General features: G+C 47.3%; 1 protein-coding gene across 2 annotated transcripts in view; it reads right to left on the bottom strand.

The window, feature by feature from the left end:
* The window catches only part of COL27A1 (collagen type XXVII alpha 1 chain), a 210,210-nt gene that overhangs the window by 19,348 nt on the left and 172,045 nt on the right, over positions 1 to 18,817 (bottom strand). For both annotated transcript variants that reach the window (XM_087879541.1, XM_087879543.1), the window contains 10 exons: positions 16,289 to 16,345; positions 15,897 to 15,950; positions 13,723 to 13,776; positions 12,601 to 12,654; positions 10,320 to 10,373; positions 8,553 to 8,660; positions 7,241 to 7,348; positions 2,777 to 2,884; positions 2,213 to 2,266; positions 720 to 782 (listed from right to left, as the gene is read on the bottom strand). In XM_087879541.1, coding sequence (XP_087735667.1) covers positions 720 to 782; positions 2,213 to 2,266; positions 2,777 to 2,884; positions 7,241 to 7,348; positions 8,553 to 8,660; positions 10,320 to 10,373; positions 12,601 to 12,654; positions 13,723 to 13,776; positions 15,897 to 15,950; positions 16,289 to 16,345 — 714 coding nt within the window. The remainder of the gene's footprint in view (positions 1 to 719; positions 783 to 2,212; positions 2,267 to 2,776; positions 2,885 to 7,240; positions 7,349 to 8,552; positions 8,661 to 10,319; positions 10,374 to 12,600; positions 12,655 to 13,722; positions 13,777 to 15,896; positions 15,951 to 16,288; positions 16,346 to 18,817) is intronic.

Below are 18,817 nucleotides of genomic sequence, written 5' to 3'. Positions count from 1 at the left end.
CTTGCGTGCACAAAGACCAGCTGGCTAGCGCGCATGTGCACGCTGGAAATGGGAAGCTCAGCTTCCCGGCGCACACATCAGTAGTGGGTTGCCCCCGGTTTGGACCAGTTTGCAAGAACCGGTAGTAAAACCGGCAGGAGGCCCCGTCCACTGCCCCGGATGCCATCATCGGCGATCTGCGCATGCGCAGAAGCTTTTGTGCGATCCCGTTCTGAACCGGTAGTAAAAGCAAGTAGAAACCACCCCTCGCACACATGCATGCCAGGGAACTGCTCTTCTGATTTCCAGCGCTCCCGTGCGCACGAAGACCAGCTGGCCAGCGCACATGTGAGTGCCAGAACCTGAAAGAGCAACAGGCGATGGCTGGCATGCCCGGAGAGATGGCTCTGCATGTCACTTCCGGCACTCATGCCATAGGTTCGCCATTGCTATTCTACCAGGAAACACTGACTGATTGAGGAATTTGGTGACGTGGTGACAACTTGGTAGGATATGACTAAATGTTTTGGCCTCCGAGAAGAAAGCTGTCTCCATCGTCATTACCCCCAAACAGGTCAAAACCTGGTCCTTCGGCTGCCCAGTTTCAGCCGCTCAGTCACGGGGTGGGCAGAAGACACGGAAGTGGGTCTGAATACAGCTCACCATCTTTTAACTGAGAAGAAAGCAGCTTCTGAAGAGAGCTGAAGGTCAAGGCAAGAATGGTGAAACCCTCAACTCACCCAGAGTCCTTGAGGCCCTTTCGGGCCCTGGATGCCTTTGAAGCCAAGATCTCCCGGTGGTCCCTGTTGAGAGAGAGAAAAACGTTGGATGAAAATAACCAGGTGAGAGCACTATCCGCCCCTTGGACATCATCTCCTTCGGCTATCCCTTTCCTATTTTGAAAAGTAAAACCATTTCAAATAATATTAAAAAGGAGTGGTGTGCGGGTGGCCTAGAGGTGGAGCTCTCGCCTCACAATCGGGAGGCTGTGAGTTCGATCCTAGGTAGAGGCAGATATTTCTCTCTCTCGGCACACTGAGGATATATATCTGCTGAACAAAACTCCACATTGGCAACAGGAAGGGGATCCGGCCATTAAAAACACTCTGCTAGTTCCATTCAGTTACTCAGACTCCAGCCCGCAAAAGATTATGAGGTCGTTAAATGAAGGTGATGATTTCAAATAATACTTAAAAAAGATCCCAAAGTAGGGATCTACATCCAAGTTGCAACCACCTCTGCTGTTATTTTTCTCTCTTTCCTTTCCTTCTGAACTGTGCCCTGTCCCCAAACAGAAATTGAAGCAGCGAAGGTGGCAGCGAACAAACTTAAGTCCATCTTAAGTTAACTTAAGTTTTTACAGCATAAAAATTCCTGGGAGTCCATCTCAGCGAAGACTTCACCTGGGAAAACAACACGATCCAGGTGGCCAGGAAGGCACAACAGAGTCTCCGTTTCCTTAGGGTCTTGTGTAAAAACAGGGTGGAACAACAACTGATGACCTCCTTTTACCGGTCCACAACAGAAAGCATCCTCACTTATTGCATCACGGTGTGGCATGCCGGTTTGACAGCCGTGGATAGAAAAACACTACAGAGGGTGGTGAGCACAGCACAAAAAATCATGATCTGTCCACCGATACCACTAGATGAGATTGCTAGGGCTCGCTGCCTTAGATGAGTGAGGAAAATCCTCAGGGACGACTCTCACTCTGGTCACCACTTCTTCATCCTCCTACTGTCGGGAAGGAGATATAGAAGCATAGCCAGGCTGAGTTTTTATCCGTGGGCTGTCAGACTCCTGAATGCAAAATAACATCATAACTACGTAGTACGATGGACCTGCAGGGCCGGCACACCATGTAACATATTCACACTGGTGCAATAGGACTGGGTGTTTTGTTAATATGATTTATTGGGTTAGGGATTTTCTGTCTTCACTGTGAGTTGTATTGTGTTGTGGAGGGGAGGTGCACTGAGGGAGCTCAACCAATCTCATTGTACATACGTTGGGCACCGACAATAAAGATTTGAAATTGAATTGAATCTCTAGATGACAGGAGGTCGTTCATGAGTGGTCCCACTCAACCTGTGCAGAGATCAATCATCGGCAGCTGCCATTTTGTTGAGCAGGTTCACCACTCGTGGTCAACCTTGAGACATCTGACGCAAAACATGACCTGTCTCTGAATCAGGAACTTGGTACGACGTTATTAGGGAAGGCTCCAACTCACCTTTGGGCCAAAGAGTCCAGCAATCCCTGGAAATCCCGATTCACCAAAGTCTCCCTAGATAGATTTTCCACGGAGCAGAAGGAGGAACAACAACAAGAAGAGATGATGCCAAAAACAGGAACAGTCTGAAATTCCCCTTCCATCCCTTTTTGTGAAATTGGCGAAGAAAAAAAGGGGCCCCTCCAAACCCCAGATGGATTTTTAGCTCTCAAGACAAAGCCATCATCGTCTCCTCCACGATCATAGCTTGGCTTGGAAATCACTCCGCTCGTCTCTTCCAGTTTCTGAAGGGAAGGATGGTGGGTTTTTGCTGTACTTGATGTCTTAATCTAAGCATATTTTGGCAGAGGATGATGCTCAGGAATAAGAGAGGAGATGAAGAAGGAACCTGGCATGGACAGCCCCTGTGTTACTTCAGGAAATTGAATGCAGAAGCTCAGATGTTTGGTAGATCTATCCTCTATACCTGCCCCATCAATCATGCAGCAGAAGAACTTATTTTTCTTGGCCTGAGAGATATCCTCAACCAACAAACTTCAGCAACTATCGCACGCATCTACTCACCGGCTGTCCTTTGGTCCCTGGATCACCGGAGGTCCCAGGGAGTCCCATTCCACCTTGAGAACCTCTTTTCCCCAATGGACCAATCTCTCCAGGCAAACCTCTTTCTCCCTAAAAAAAAAAGCCACCAAAAGATTCCATCAACATTACAGATTGGCAAAGATGTTTCCAAATACCTCCCTGCTATGTTGGAAATGTAAACATCAAAAAGGAACTTATTATCACATGTGGTGGTCCTGCCATAAGGCAAAACAATTTTGGCAAATAATTAAAATACAAATAGAAGAAATTATAAATCAACAAATAGAAATGAGGCCAGAAACTTTCCTACTGGGAATAATTACCGGGTCTTATGGAAAAGAAATAAGATACTTAATTATTCACATAATTACAGCAGCACGAATAGTTTTCGCCCAAAACTGGAAAAACAATGACATACCAACAGAAGACAAGGTGATTAGAGAAATTATGGAGTGTGTGGAAATGGATACACTCACAAAGGAGATACAAGAAAAAGATGAAACAGAATATTACTTAGTCTGGGAGAAATGGTATAAATGGTTGGAGGAGAAAGGGGGAAAAGGGGGGGGGACAAAAGAAAACTAAACAATGGTTAAATTAGGTGGAGGAATATGGAAACAAATGGGAAGATATTAAAAATTGTGGAAAGGAAATTAGGTACCTGTTTATGTTAAATGTAAATAAAATATTTAGATTAACAGAATATATTATAACGGTATATATATGATATACTAGAAATATATGTATAAAAGATAAGATAAAAAGATAAAAGATAAGATAAGAAAGAGAAAATGTATAAATATGGATTACTGATGCGAAGATGTTGAAAAGAAGAAGATGTAAATATCAAAAAAATAATAATAATAATAATTACAGATTCTAGAAGTCCTCCAACCACTTAAGACTGAAGTTCTTTGCCCTTTGTTTGAACCCGGATCTCCCAAAAATCTGAGAGGAGGACAAAGACTTGGCTGCATCACCAACATCTTCACGAACTTTAGATGGTCCTCCTTGAATACCTTGTTGCTCCAGGCTACATCCTTAATTTGAGACTGATGTACCGAGAAAGGGGTGGAAGCTTCAAAAATGCCACGTCCTCAACCTCCCTCTCCAAAATAGCACTGATTCTAAACTTAATCTGGGAAAGCAGTAGTAGTACTTTATTGTCCTTGCACCTTGTACAAGGAAATTAAATACCATCTTCAGTGTACATTATACATAAGAAAAGCTAAAAAAATAAAACACAAACGCACATCCTTCGCAGTCTATACAATTGAGTTGAAAACCCCTGATATTGAATTAATATTGCACTATACCGTAGAATTCAATATAGTTACCGCTCTGGGATAGAAGCTGTTTTTTGGCCTATTTGTCCTTGTTTTTATGATCCTGTACCGTCTGCCAAATGGTAATAGTTCAAAAAAAAAAAAAAAGGAGGGTGCCCAGGATGAGATGGATCTTTAAGAATGTTTTGAACTTTCTTAAGGCAGCGGGAGCTATAAAGCTCTTCCAAGGAGGGGAGAGGGCAATCAATGATCCTCTGGGCAATGACGTTGACCCTCTGGAGCGCTGTCCTATCTGCCACTGTGCAATGGGCAAACCATAAACACAGGTGCAGTAAGTTAAAATACTCTCTATGGTGCAGCGGTAGAAGGTCGCCAGCAGTTTTTCATTCAGTTGTTGTTTCCTGAGAAGTCTGAGGTCGTAGAATGTCTGCTGGGCCCTTTTGACCAGTGCTGCAATGTGAGCGCCCCAGGTCAAGTCAGGGCATCTTCCCTGGTAAAACTGGCAAGATTGACATTACCCTAAACCAGACTGTTGTTCCCAACTCTGGCCGTTAGGGGGCAATGATGGCCAATTGACACATCCCTGGTTAAATGAGGGATAATTAGATCCCCGTTCACCCAGCCCCCAAACTGTTCTATACAACCCACTTGGACTAATCTCTTTTTAGCAAGTTCCTTCTCACAAAACGAAAGTAAGAGAAGAACCGAAGAAAAGCAGACACCACAAGGTCTGGCTTGCAAATCCTGGGCCTCTAAACCACCAGCTTTGTGGACATTCACTCTGGAACATTTCCCCTCTCCTCCCTCCCCCACCCCCCAAAAAAGGTTGATCCTTTCTTTGAAGCTCTGGAGGGTCATCAGTGCTGAACGTCTTCTCCAATACTGGATTTTGCATTCCATTTGATACGTTGGTGGTAAGGAGGACCCTGCCTGCTTTTAAGGCTTGCAGTGATGGTGAGTTGACAGCTGAAACTGCTGGTTGATTTAAGGCAGTGATGGCTAACCTTTTTGCCGTCGCGTGCCAAAGGCGGGGGGAAGTGTGGGGGGGTTGCACGCACATGTGCCCACACCCATAATTCAATGCGCCCAGCCCCTCGTACATGCATGCGTGACCACCACCCCCCGTGCTCCCCCTGCGATGGCACGGTGGGACTGGGAGGCCTGTTTTTTTGCCCTCCCCAGGCTCCAAAGCCTTTCTAGGTGCCTGTGGAGGGTAAAAACTGCCTTCCTCAACCCCCTTAAGGCCCTCTGGAGGCCAGAAACAGCCCGTTATCTGATTTCCGGTGAGTCCAGAAGGCCCGAAAATTAGCTGGCCAGCATGCACATGCATGATGGAGCTGAGCTAGGGCAACATTCGCGTGCCCAGAGATATGGCTCCGTGTGCCACCTGTGGCATGAGTGCCATAGGTTCGCCATCACGGATTTAAGGTCTTCACCCCATAGATTCATGATGGCGAACCTATGGCATGCGTGCCAGAGGTGGCATGCAGAGCCCTCTCTGTGCGCATGTGTGCCATCACCAGCTGCTCTTCCAAGTGCACATGCTCAAGTGCCGAAACTGGAGTGCACGCGCCGGAACTCAAAAGAGATCAGCTAGCTGGTGTGCATGCCTACCTGACCAGCTGTCCAGTATGCATGCGCGCTGTAACCCGGAAGATCAGCTGGCCACCACGCTCATGTACACCGGCCAGCTGCTCCCTTTCAGGTTCCGGCATGCATGCATGCATTCCAGTTTTGGCACTCATTGCCAAAAAGGTTAGCCATCACTGCCATAGATCATGGCAGTAAATCAAACATAAAGTACATCATCAGACTCTCTACCAACCATCGCCCTGAGTCCTTCGGGAGAAGGGCGGTATAGAAATAAAATTATTATTATTATTATTATTATTATTATTATTATTATTATTATTATTATTATCAAGAGAACTTGAAATCTCAATGGAAGTGTTGTGGGCCGCCAGCGCCAGGCCAGCAGAGCTGGTGGCAGACTCAGACAGTGAGGAGGTTGGCCAGCCCTGGAGTCTGGGGAAGGGTCTGATGAGTGCTCTGCATCGGAGGCAGAGATGGAGCCAGGGCCGTCCGACAGTTATCAGCTGCCTTCGGAGTCAGATTATCAGTGGGGCAGAAGAACAGCTGGAGCCTGTTCCTGTCACTGCGTTATTTTATTTACCAGCTGAGCTCATCATTTCTGGACTGTCAGACTTTCCATAGCTTGCCAACTTCTTATCAGTAAGCTATGTGTTTCTGGATCCACCCACATTCCTTCACACTTTTTTCCTTTGTTCTCTTGCCAGGAGTGCCGGTTACTGTGAAAAGCAGCTGGCCCGAATTACTTTCAAAATGTAGCAATTATCTTTCTTAGTTAGTGAGGTGTTTTATTTTTTTTATAACAAATAAATGAGTTTTATTAGAAAACTTTTCTTCGGGTTTTCTTTTCAGAATATTGCAACTTGGAGGAGCCACGATCCATCCTCTAATTAAATCAGGGTGATTTTTCCCAGAGCCAAAGATGGGATTAATCGATGCCCTGACAGTTCCCAATGTGCGCATGCACAGAGCTGCCAGGAGAAGGGAACAGCTAAGGAACAAGGTTCGACTCAGGAGTAAAGCCACAGGTGGACGGTGAATGGCCCCTCCCAGAGGGAATAAAAGAGGAGCGAAGGGGAGTGGAGTTTGCAGGAGACAATTAGTTCAATTCATGAGGGTGAAGATCTGTTCCTGACTTCTTGCCAAGTAATTGCTGCTCCAGCGTGGCGTTTGGAAGATATCGGCCTGGCAGCTCTCCAAGCCTGATAAAGGTCTGTAGTTGTGAAATCCCATGAAAGACTGCTTGCCGAGAGAGGAATTTCCCTTTAACCTAAATAAAAGAAGTTTTATTGGGACGAGGAGTCTGCTTCATGATCTTGGGAGGCCTAGGTCGGAACACTAAGACAGGGGCATCAAAATGCCCTTAATCCCTAAAATATTGCCACCACCATCATCAACTTTTTAAACTGCTAATCACCTCCAACACCTGGACATGGAATAACTAGGTCTTTAAGTCAGGTTTAAGAAACAATTGGACACCACACCACACATGATATGTTAATGAAGGCCTCAAGAAATCAGATGCAGAAACTCCAGAGTGTAATTTCTCTACTGACAAAGTGGCACCAACCTTGAATCCTGTGGGGCCTTGTGCTCCAGGTAAACCAGGGACTCCAAAGTTCCCTCTTTTCCCCGGCATTCCCGGGGTGCCTTCTTCCCCATCCTCACCTTGTTCGCCCTAATTTGGGAAAAGAAGGGAGAAAGAACTTCAGTGTAGCTAAGTGTCTATGGAGATTCTCAGATCTCTCCAAGTCATGGTTGTCTCAAAGGTCAGTGGTGCGATCCTCCCAGTTTAACAACTGGTTCGGTGATCGCACGCGGACGCAGTTTGAAAAAAATCTTCACTTTGGAGGAGTAACACAGCTGATTTCCACAGCAATCTGCTCTACTGCGCAAATCAGCTGAGAAGATAAAGGTAGGAAAATAGCGCGGGTGGGCGGGTGGACCCATCTGATCATCGGGGCAAACCGGTTCGCTCCCAGCTGATTGTCGGAGCTACCGGTTCACACGAACTGGTCCGAACCTGTAGAATCCCACCCCTGCCAAAGGTGCTTTTTCAAAAGGCAACTGGACTTCAAAGAAAAACCAGAAAGTCCAGTTACCTCTTGAAAAAGCACCTTTGGGATGATCAGCGTAGGTACATATTCATCATAACAGGTCTGATTCCTATCAACAAATTGTTATAGTGATGAATAGTCATGGATGTAGTTGTATCAGTGACATCCATGCTTCTATGACCCACCTGTTGTGGTCCGCCAGAAGCCTGTGGAGCTGGCAGCGGAGTCGGACAGTGAGGAGGCTGGGGAGGACAATGGGCCAGTCCTGGAGTCTGGGGAAGGCCAGGACGAGGGCTCTGCATCGGAGGCAGAGATGGGGCCAGGGTCATCTGGGAATGATGTGTGGATTCCGGAGCCTCCAGAGGCAGACAGCAGAGAGGCAGAGGAACAGGAGGAGCCTGTTCCTAGTGCACGCATACGAAGAGCTGCCAGAAGGCAAGAGCAGCTAAAGCAAAAAGGATGACTCGGGAGTAAGGTCAGGCAATGATTGGCCCCTCCCATAAGGCTTAAAAGAACAGCAAAGGCTCTTGGGCTCTTTGTAGGAAAGCAACATTGCTAAATCTGTTTCCAGTTGGCATCTCGTTTCTGAACTTTGTGGAGCTTTGCCAAGAAAGGCCTTTGACAGGGTACCAAAGAAGATAAAGGTTTGTGATAAGCCCTAAGGACTGTTTATGAAGGACTTGTTTTGGAATTAATTTGGACTAAGCTGAGAATGAAGTAATTCTCAGCTGTTACAATAAAATAGTTTTGTTTGAGACTGATTGTGTCCTGTAATGACTAAATGAGCCTAGGTCACAACACCGCCTTCCAAAATCTTGCACTTACTTTTTGCCCATGGTTGCCATCTTTTCCAGGGATCCCATCAACTCCAGAAGTGCCCTCTTGTCCCTCTCGTCCAATGACGCCTCGAGGGCCTGGCAGACCAAGAGAACCCTACAAGAACAGCCCTCAGTTACAGATTGGACATGGGTTGGCATTGTGAAACAAGGTCAACACAATTTAAAGCTGTATCCACAATATAGCTTCTGAACACTGGAACTCCACTAGGAGTAGTATTCACTTACTTTCCCTACCGGTTCGCAAATGTGAGTGCGCACGCCCCATCCACGCATGTGCCCAGCCTTCCATGCATGTGCTTTGCTGGCGCACGTGCCTTCCACGCATGGGCCCAGACACAAAAATGTGCCCACCTGTGATTTCCACCTGCTGAATACCATCTCTGAACTCCACTTTAATCTCCACTGATCTACACCACACAAGAATGGTGTCTAATTTGAGGTGCCCATTTTTGGACAAATTTCAGAGAAAGTGGGACGGGGTAGAGAAAGGAAACATACCGTATTTTTCGGAGTATAAAAGCACCTTTTTCCCCAAAAAAGGAGGGTGAAAATCTGGATGCGTCTTATACTCCGAATGTAGCCCTGCCCAGCCTCCCAAACAGAGATTTCAAAGGCTGAAAAAAGCCTCTGAAAGAAGCTTCAGAAAAAAAAGCCTCAGAAAGGCTTTTATCTAAAATAATATGGCAAGCAACAAAAGACGAATCAGTAACGGTTCTAACCAAACTATGCTAACAAATCTGGAGAATGACACTATAACCAACAGATCGAAAGAGGTTAATCTATATACCAATACCAAAGAAAGGAGATTGAACAGAGTACAGATAGTCCTTCAGAAAAAAAAGCCTCTGAAAGAAGCTTCAGAAAAAAGGCTTCCAAATAGAGCTTCAGAAAAAAAGCCTCCAAACAAAGCTTCAGGAAAAAAGCCTCCAAACAAAGCTTCAGAAAAAAAAAAGGCCTTTTTTCTGAAGCTCTGTTTCGGAGGCTTTCAAAGGCAGGAAAATTTTTTTTTTCTGAAACAGAGTTTCAGAAGTTTCAGAGGCAGAACAAAAAGCAAGGCACAGAGCTCACAACCAGCGAACCTGTTGCTAAAATTCACCACTGGGAACAGCTGATTGGGGGTATTCCGGGAGGCCGATCCACCCACCAATCAGCTTTTTTCTTATTTTCCTCCCCAAAAACAAAGGTGCGTCTTGTACTCTGAAAAACACGGTAGATGACTGGAGATTTTAATACAATCTGGTGATGAGAATGATGAATCTGGAAAAAGCTAAGGATAAACGCGACAGCATCTTCAAGTACATGACAGGATGTTTCCAACCAGAAGATCAAGATCCAGTAAGAACAACTCAGTAGTTAATCATTTAGAGTAGAGGTGTTCAACTCGTGGCCCACGGGCCAGATGTGTCACATGTTGGCCACACCCACCCTCGTTTTAGCGAAGCGGATGGGAAAGTTGCGATACGTCATGTGACGACAACGTGTTGTCGTGGGTTTTACACCTCTGATCTAGAGAAACGGTGGATCCTTTTTTCACTACGTACATTCAAGCGGGAGAGCTCTAATTTGGATTAATTTGGATTCTTGCACTGAATGGTGGGTTGGATTTAATAGTCCTTCGGTCGCTTTCCAATTCATGATTGAAGATCTTGAACTTTTGGGTAGATGTAATCAGATGCGGCGAAGAGATGCAAGAGATGGCGCATGTATCATGGCTGCCAGCCACCCCAGATGAGTAGAAGCAAACCTTACTTACCGGTGACCCTCGGCTGCCCCTTGCACCCCGTAGCCCCCGTTTTCCTTGTTGACCCTTAGAAGAGAAAAATAAAAGAAGGAACGACATGGAGATAGCAATAGCACTTAAGACTTATATACCACTTTACAGTGCTTTACAGCCCTCTCTAACTGGTTTACAGAGTCAGCCTCTTGCCCCCAACAACTTGGGTCCTTGTTTTACCCACCTCGGAAGGACAGAAGGCTGAGTCAACCTTGAGCCTGGTGAGATTTGAACTGCCAAATTGCAGTCAGCCGGCAGTCAGCAGAAGTAGCCTGCAGTACCGCACTCTAACCACCGCGGCTCTTTTCAACATGCATATCTCCCCATTTAGGCAGAGCTGATGTAATTTTCTCAACTTTTCCAATGTATAACTAGTCCTGTCCCATCTCCACATTTGTTGGTGGTAAGTTTTGGGGTACTCTTGTCTTCAATGTATGATAAAATATTGTGGGAGGGGGAAGGATAATTGCAGAATATCCCACTTTTCCTAGACATGTGGAACGAGCAAATTGGGAACGATCTTGCTAAAATGAGAGTGAAATTCCTCTTTGTCTCGTACAGTCCTTCCTTGGAATCTCCTATTCCTCTATCCATCAGGTAGTCCCTCATTTAATGAGGTTCTTCAAAATGGACTTGTCCAGAACAAATTGGTGTCCTCCTTTGGAGTCTGATTTCAGATCTTTCACGACCAAGGTAGAAAACCCAGCTAGCCTTTGAGTCACCCATTCAAAGCCCAGAAGATTGAACGCACCTCCATAGTAGAAACAAATAGGTACTGTACTTTTTGGAGTATAAGACGCACTTCCCCCCACCCCCAAAAGAGGGTGGAAATGTTGGTGCATCTTACACACCGAATTCAGCCATTTTTGGCCTCCCGAAACCCCGCCCCACATGTCCCGTTTTTGCCTGGGGGCTGGGGACCGCAAAAAATAGACGCGTGGGGCAGTGGTGAAGTCCAATTTTTTTTACTACCGGTTCTGTGGCCATGGCTTGGCGGGCATCACTTGGTGGGCGTGGCAGGGGAAGGATACTGCAAAATCTCCATTCCCACCCCATTCCAGGGGAAGGATACTGCAAAATCCCCATTCCCTCCCAGCTCCAGGGGAAGGATACTGCAAAATCCCCATTCCCTCCCCACTCCAGGGGAAGGATACTGCAAAATCCCCATTCCCTCCCAGCTCCAGGGGAAGGATACTGCAAAATCCCCATTCCCACGCCACTCCAGGGGAAGGATACTGCAAAATCCCCATTTCCTCCCCACTCCAGGGGAAGGATACTGCAAAATCCCCATTCCCTCCCCACTCCAGGGGAAAGATACTGCAAAATCCCCATTCCCACGCCACTCCAGGGGAAGGATACTGCAAAATCCCCATTTCCTCCCCACTCCAGGGGAAGGATACTGCAAAATCCCCATTTCCTCCCCACTCCAGGGGAAGGATACTGCAAAATCCCCATTCCCTCCCCACTCCTGGGAGAAGGATACTGCAAAATCCCCATTCCCTCCCAGCTCCAGGGGAAGGATACTGCAAAATCCCCATTCCCTCCCCACTCCAGGGGAAGGATACTGCAAAATCCCCATTCCCTCCCAGCTCCAGGGGAAGGATACTGCAAAATCCCCATTCCCACGCCACTCCAGGGGAAGGATACTGCAAAATCCCCATTTCCTCCCCACTCCAGGGGAAGGATACTGCAAAATCCCCATTTCCTCCCCACTCCAGGGGAAGGATACTGCAAAATCCCCATTCCCTCCCCACTCCTGGGAGAAGGATATTGCAAAATCCCCATTCCCTCCCCACTCCAGGGGAAGGATACTGCAAAATCCCCATTCCCTCCCCACTCCTGGGGCCAGCCAAAGGTGTAATTTGCCGGTTCTCCAAACTACTCAAAATTTCCGCTATCGGTTCTCCAGAACCTGTCAGAACCTGCTTGATTTCACCCCTGGCATTGGGGGGGGGGGTTGGGAGGCCTGTAGAGTGGTGCATTTTGGTTCATCTTATACTCCAGTGCATCTTACAGTCCAAAAAATACGGTAATCAGAATCTCCTGACATAGACATGTAGCCTGTCAAGAGAGGCAACTGGGTATGCCAACTTAACATCTGTAAAAGAAAAGCGCCGTCTCTGCATGGCTATTTTCTTCCACAGATGTTCTGCGGCCTTCAGTCAAGCCACGCAGCAAACGTTCAAGATAACCATCTCTCCAATTCAATCTGATCTGTTATGAGAAAGCCACCAAGCCATGTCCGCTATCCAAAACATACCGGAGTGCCTTTGGATCCTTTCAGACCTGGGGTTCCTGGGGGTCCTGGATGCCCCTGAAAAAAAAAATGGAAAGAACCGAAACTATATCCTTGGAAATACCTCCTTGGTAAATATCTTTCATAGGACACCAAGATTGAGCAAAGAAGGACAGAAGGAATCACTTAGAATGGGGGAGAGGAGATTCCAACCTTGGCAACTTTAAGACTTGTGAATTTGAATCCCCACAATTCTATGCCGGCAGGACAATTCTGAGAATTGAAGTCCACTGTTCGGACCTAGGCTTCCTAAGAGCACGAAGCAGACTCCTTGTCCCGACAAAAAAACCCTTTTTATTAAGTTACTGTGTATTCCTCTCATTCCCATCCAGCAAAGTCTTTCAAGGGAGGATTTACAGTCGCAGACCTTATCTGACTTGGAGAGCTGCCAGGCCGATATCTTCAAAACTTGGCAAGGAGTCAAGAACCAATTCAGCGAACTTATTGTCTCCTGCAAACTCCACTCCCCTTTCGCTCCTCTTTTATTCCCTCTGGGAGGGGCCATTCATCGTCCACCTGTGGCTTTACTCCTGAGTTGACCTTTGTTCTTTAGCTGTTCCCTTCGTCTGGCAACTCTGCGCATGCACACACTGGGAACAGGCTCCAGCTATTCTTCTGCCTCACTGATGTCTGACTCCGAAGGCAGCTGATAACTGTCAGACGGCCCTGGCCCCCTCTCTGCCTCCGACGCAGAGCCCTCATCAGAGTCTTTCCCAGACTCCAGGACTGGCCCATGTTCCTCCCCAACCCCCTCACTGTCCGAATCTGTCAGGCCACCACATCCACAAAGTGGCCAAGGTTGGACACCCCTGACTTAGAGGAAGAACAGACTTCGCTTCCCCCGCCGAGCTGGGGGAGATGGGAGAGTCCCAAGGTCCTGCTGAACCTCATAAGTGAGACCTCCAGCACATCAGAGCAGCTTTCAGAATTTCAGTCCCCAGGAAGGAAAAGAGAACATCAAGCACAAGGCGAGCAGAAATGTGGATTCTGAAGTCCCTCCTTGGATGGAGTTGCGACCTCCAGTGGAGGAGATTCTTGAGAAGAATAAATGGAGTAAATGCAACAACCACAGTGGCTTTTTCTTACAGGTAAACCTTGCTGCCCGGATTTTCCTCGTTCTCCGTCAACTCCTTCTCGGCCCTAGAGGAAAACCAGAGAATCCAAATGAATTATTTCTTCAACGATGTTTGGTCCAGAAGGAAAAGTCCTCCTTGCCCTGTTATTTTCTCCCCATAGCTCAAAGACTACAGGATCTCCTTCTCACACACACCCCTGCTGGAAATAAATTTTGGCATTCAGATTTTTCCTCTCTCCTCATGTTGCAACAGGGATGTTAGCAATGCCATGCCCACCCGGTCACATGACCACCAAGCCACGCTAACCAAGTCACCTGATCATCAAGCCACACCCACCGAGTCACCTGACCACCAAGCCATGCCCACCAAATAAGCCACGCCCACAGAACCAGTAGGGAAAATTTTTAGATTTCACCCCTGGTTAGCATCCTTGTGCCCCAGATGAAAAAGATCTCTGAAAAAAAGTTACATTCAGAAGACGGCATTACAAACAGTGGTACGTGGCATTTTGAATAGAAATGCCGTCGTATTTTTACAAGTCTACCCTGAAGGAAATGTGTTAAAGGAGAAAAGCAGGATGACTTGTCTTCTTCTCTTTTTTTTTTAAAGTTCTTTTTGTAATTTATACTAGCATCTGTGTAAATGATTGGGAAAGGGGACGCAGTGGCTCGGTGGCTAAGACGCTGAGCTTGTCAATCCGAAAGGTCGGCAGTTCAGCGGTTCGAATCCCCAGTGCCGCGTAACGGGGTGAGCTCCCGTGACTTGTCCCAGCTTCTGCCAACCTAGCAGTTCGAAAGCATGTGAAAAATGCAAGTGGAAAAATAGGGACCACCTTTGGTGGGAAGGTAACAGCGTTCTGTGCGCCTTTGGCGTTGAGTCATGCTGGCCACATGACCACGGAGACGTCTTCGGACAGCGCTGGCTCTTCGGCTTTGAAACGGAGATGCGCACCGCCCCCCTAGAGTCAGGAATGACTAGCACGTGTGTGCGAGGGGAACCTTTACCTTTACCTAAATGATCAGGTGGATGAAAACTTGCAAACGTGACGAGGTGTCATATAAGGACGCCATCATGGATATAGGAGAATTCTGCATCATTTGACTCAAAAGTGTTTATTTGTGGCTTCAACACCCAGAATTCCCCAGCCAGCATGTTGCTGGCTAAGGAACTGTGGGAGTTGAAGTCCACCTATCGTAGAGTGGCCGAGGTTGAGAAATACTGATCTAACTGTGCTTCCCTAAGAAAAGTTCAAGATCTTCACTTTGTACGATGGCTGACTCAATGCAACAGTGGCTCCTTCCTCGTTTGATCCCTCTACCCTTCTGCCACCCTTCTGCTGCTGAGTCAGGGGTGGGGCTCCTGGTGGTTCGGCAGGGTTCGGGCGATCCTCTGGCCAAGGATCGCTGGGGTTTGGTGAATCCCCAAATGCCACCCCTGGCTGGCCACTCCCACCCGTCCCCGTCCCACTCACCCTACCCTGTCCCTCCCAGGAGTCTCCACGTGGCCCATTCATCATTCCAGGTAAGTGCAGGGGCCGCACGGAGGGTCTGGGAGGGCAAATAACGGAGGTTCCGGAAGTCCGGAAACGGGCCTGTTTCCAGCCTCCGGAGAATCTCCAGACTCTTTTAGCAATGGGTTCACTGCCCCACTGCTGGTTGGGTGTGACCATGGTGGGCATGGCCTAGTCGACTGCCTGCACCATGGCGGGGGGGAGTTTTTGCCCTCCCCAGGCTCCAGAGGCTTTCCTTGAGCCTCCGGAGGCCGGAGGAAGTAGTTTTCGCCTTCCTGGAGGCTCAAGGAAGGCCTCCAGAGCTTGGGGAGGGCAAAAACTCCCCCCCCACCGTGGTGCAATCAGCTAACTAGGCCATGCCTACCATGGCCATGCCCACCCAGCAATGGGGCAGTGAACCTGTTGCTAAAGGATCTGAAGCCCACACCTGTGCTGAGTTATATCCAAATTATCCTTCCCCCACCCAAACAGGCATGTTGGATTAAAATCCCCATCATCCCCAGCGATCGTGGTTGAAGGGAGACGATGGGCCCCGTAGACCGCACGGAACTGACATCTTGTTGGAACAAGTAGAGACTTGCTTAGGATTTGAAGGGCAGAAGATTGCGGAGAGAAGAAAGTACTGTTTCCCAAGATGGTTAATTTCCTAACCAGGTATTTGGAGAAGGACTCACAGGATAACCAGGGTCTCCAGACTCCCCGCGATCTCCCCTGTTGCCAGTGGGACCCTAAAAAAAATGAGACGGGGAGAAAAACACAAAAACTATGTGAGATACACCCTGGTACTCCAAACCCCTGTGTCATGTTTTAAAGTCATGGTGAGGATATAATTATCTACTGAAGCACGGCCTTTTGGGGGATGGCCTCCAGTTAGTGAAGTATCTCTCAAGAGAGGTCCAGCGGGCTCCATCCCTTCTCTTCTTCCCAAGGTGAGAAGTCCATCTGATCACCACCTGTTAGGCTTTCCATCAGCTGCATGTACTGGCCCACCATTGGCCACAATACTTGAGTTGGCCTTGAGAAGACCTTGATTGATCAATAGCCCTGGACAGAACAGGTAGCTTACTCTCTCTCCGGGTGGTCCAGGGGGTCCCTCCTTTTTCCCATCATCACCTTGTTCTCCCTAAAAACACAAAAGACTTGGTTCACAGGGCAAAGATTGTAGTTTAGCATGGAGGTAACAAAGTACATGACTAGCAGCAATAGCAATAGCCCTTTGACTTATATACCGCTTCACAGTGCTTCACAGTCCTCTCTAAGCGGTTTAGAGTCAGCATCTTGCCCCCCCAACAATCTGATTCCTCATTTGACCCACTTCGGAAGGACAGATGACTATGTCAATCTTGAGCTGGTGAGAATCAAACTGCCGGCAGTGGGCAGAGTTAGCGTGCAATACTGCATTCTACCCACTGCGCCACCACAGCTCCTATTGCAACATCCGATTAGCTACAGCAATAGCAATAGACTTATATACCGCTTCGCAGTGCTTCACAGCCCTCTCTAAGTGGTTTACAGAGTCAGCCTATGGCCCCCAACAATCTGGGTCCTCATTTGACCCACCTCGGAAGGACAGATGGCTGAGTCAATCTTGAGCCGGTGAGAATCGAACTGCTGGCAGTGGGCAGACTTAGCCTGCAATATTGCATTCTAACCACTGCGCCACCATGGCTCTAAATCTAACTGTGACTGAGTATTCACATGCTTCCCTGCTTCCCTCTGTTTTGCCAAGCGATAGGCAGTGGCAGACAATTGTTTTTTAAGCAGTCAAAGACAATGAACGCACCTGTAGATAAGGAGAATTTAATCTTTATGAATAACTTTAGCAGGCAGATTGTAAGAGAAATATGAAACATAACATATCAAACAAACAAACAAACAAAAGCTCAGGAGGATTTTCAGCCAACACAACATACGTGCACACTTCAAACCCAAGAATACACTGGGGCAGAAGCTTGTCCACCCCAAGGAATTAAACACCCAGACACAAACTCAGCAACGTGGTATATGCAGTACAGTGCAGTTACCCATGTGCAGATCTGTATATTGGGGAAACAAAACAACCACTTCATAAACGCATGACGCAACATAGGAGAACAAACCCATCAGGACAAGATTCAGCGGTCCATCTGCATTTGAAAGACAAAGGCGGCTCTTTTGAAGACACCAGCGAGGATCACTGGTTTGAAAGAGGGGGTCAAAGAGGCCATCTATGTCCGAATTGAACAGCCCTCTCTCAACAGTGGGAGAGGGATACCGCATCATCTTATCTCAAGTCTACAACGCAGTCCTTTCAACAGTTCCAAAAAGGCTCCACATCCACTTGCACCACTCAGGTGATCCTGAGGACACAGATAAACTTCCAAGTGGCCTCAATGACTTTCTAAAAAGGATGCAAGTGACCAGCTGCCTGCAAGGAGTATAAATCCTTCCATTCCCCACCACCATCCAGTCAGAGCCGAAGAAGCTTCTCGGATGAGAAGTGAAATGTCTTCAAAAGAAAAAACAAGAAAGTCCAGTTGCCTCTTGGGAAAAAAAAGCACCTTTAGGATACCAAGCAAAAGGCTGTTCCTTCAGCTGCTGGGAGCCCCCTTTGACAACAACAGAGATACTCCAAAGGCAGTATCTTATTATGGTAAATGCTTCTCCTCCTCCTACAACCAATAACTGCCTAGAATGCTCCACGGGTAGTCCACAACTTCAAGCCATCTGTTTAGCGACCGTTCAAAGTTACATCGGCAAAGTCCTCTCACTTACTATCATTCCAATATCCACATGGTCACGTAATCAAAATGCTTGGAAACTGGGCTGCATTTACAACTGTTGCAGGGATCAAGGAATCACCATTTGTGACCTTCTCAGGTCATAAGGGATGAGGGATCTTGGAGTCCTCGTGGACAACCCTTTAAATAGGAGCAAGCCGTGTGCAGCAGCTGCCAAAAAAGCCAACACAGTTCTAGGCTGCATAAATAGAGGGATAGAATCAAGATCACATGAAGTCTTAATACCACTTTATGATGCCTTGGTAAGGCCACACTTGGAATACGGCATCCAGTTTTGGTCGCCACGATGTAAAAAAGATGTGGAGACTCTAGAAAGAGTGCAGAGAAGAGCAACAAAGAGGATTAGGGGACTGGAGGCTCAAACATACGAAGAACGGTTGCAGGAACTGGGTATGTCTAGTTTAATGAAAAGAAGGACTAGGGGAGACAGGACAGCAGTCTTCCAATATCTCAGGGGCTGCCCCAAAGAAGAGGGAATCAAGCTATTCTCCAAAGCACCTGAGGGTAGAACAAGAAGCAATGGGTGGAAACTCATCAAGGAGAGAAGCAACCTAGAACTAAGGAGAAATTTCCTGACAGTTAGAACAATTCATCAGTGGAACAACTTGCCTCCAGAAGCTGTGAATGCTCCAACACTGAAGGTTTTAAAGAAGATGTTGGATAACCATTTGTCTGAAGTGGTGTAGGGTTTCCTCTGCCTAAGCAGGGGGTTGGACTAGAAGATCTCCAAGGTCCCTTCCAACTCTGTTATTCTATTCTATTCTATTCTATTCTATTCTATTCTATTCTATTCTATTCTATTCTATTCGATTCGA

Source organism: Pantherophis guttatus, chromosome 16, assembly GCF_059756535.1.
Source record: "Pantherophis guttatus breed Tessera chromosome 16, ASM5975653v1, whole genome shotgun sequence".
Taxonomy (NCBI): Eukaryota; Metazoa; Chordata; class Lepidosauria; order Squamata; family Colubridae; genus Pantherophis; species Pantherophis guttatus.
The sequence above is the reverse complement of the archived record's forward strand: the minus strand, read 5'-3'. Positions and strand labels throughout refer to the sequence as shown.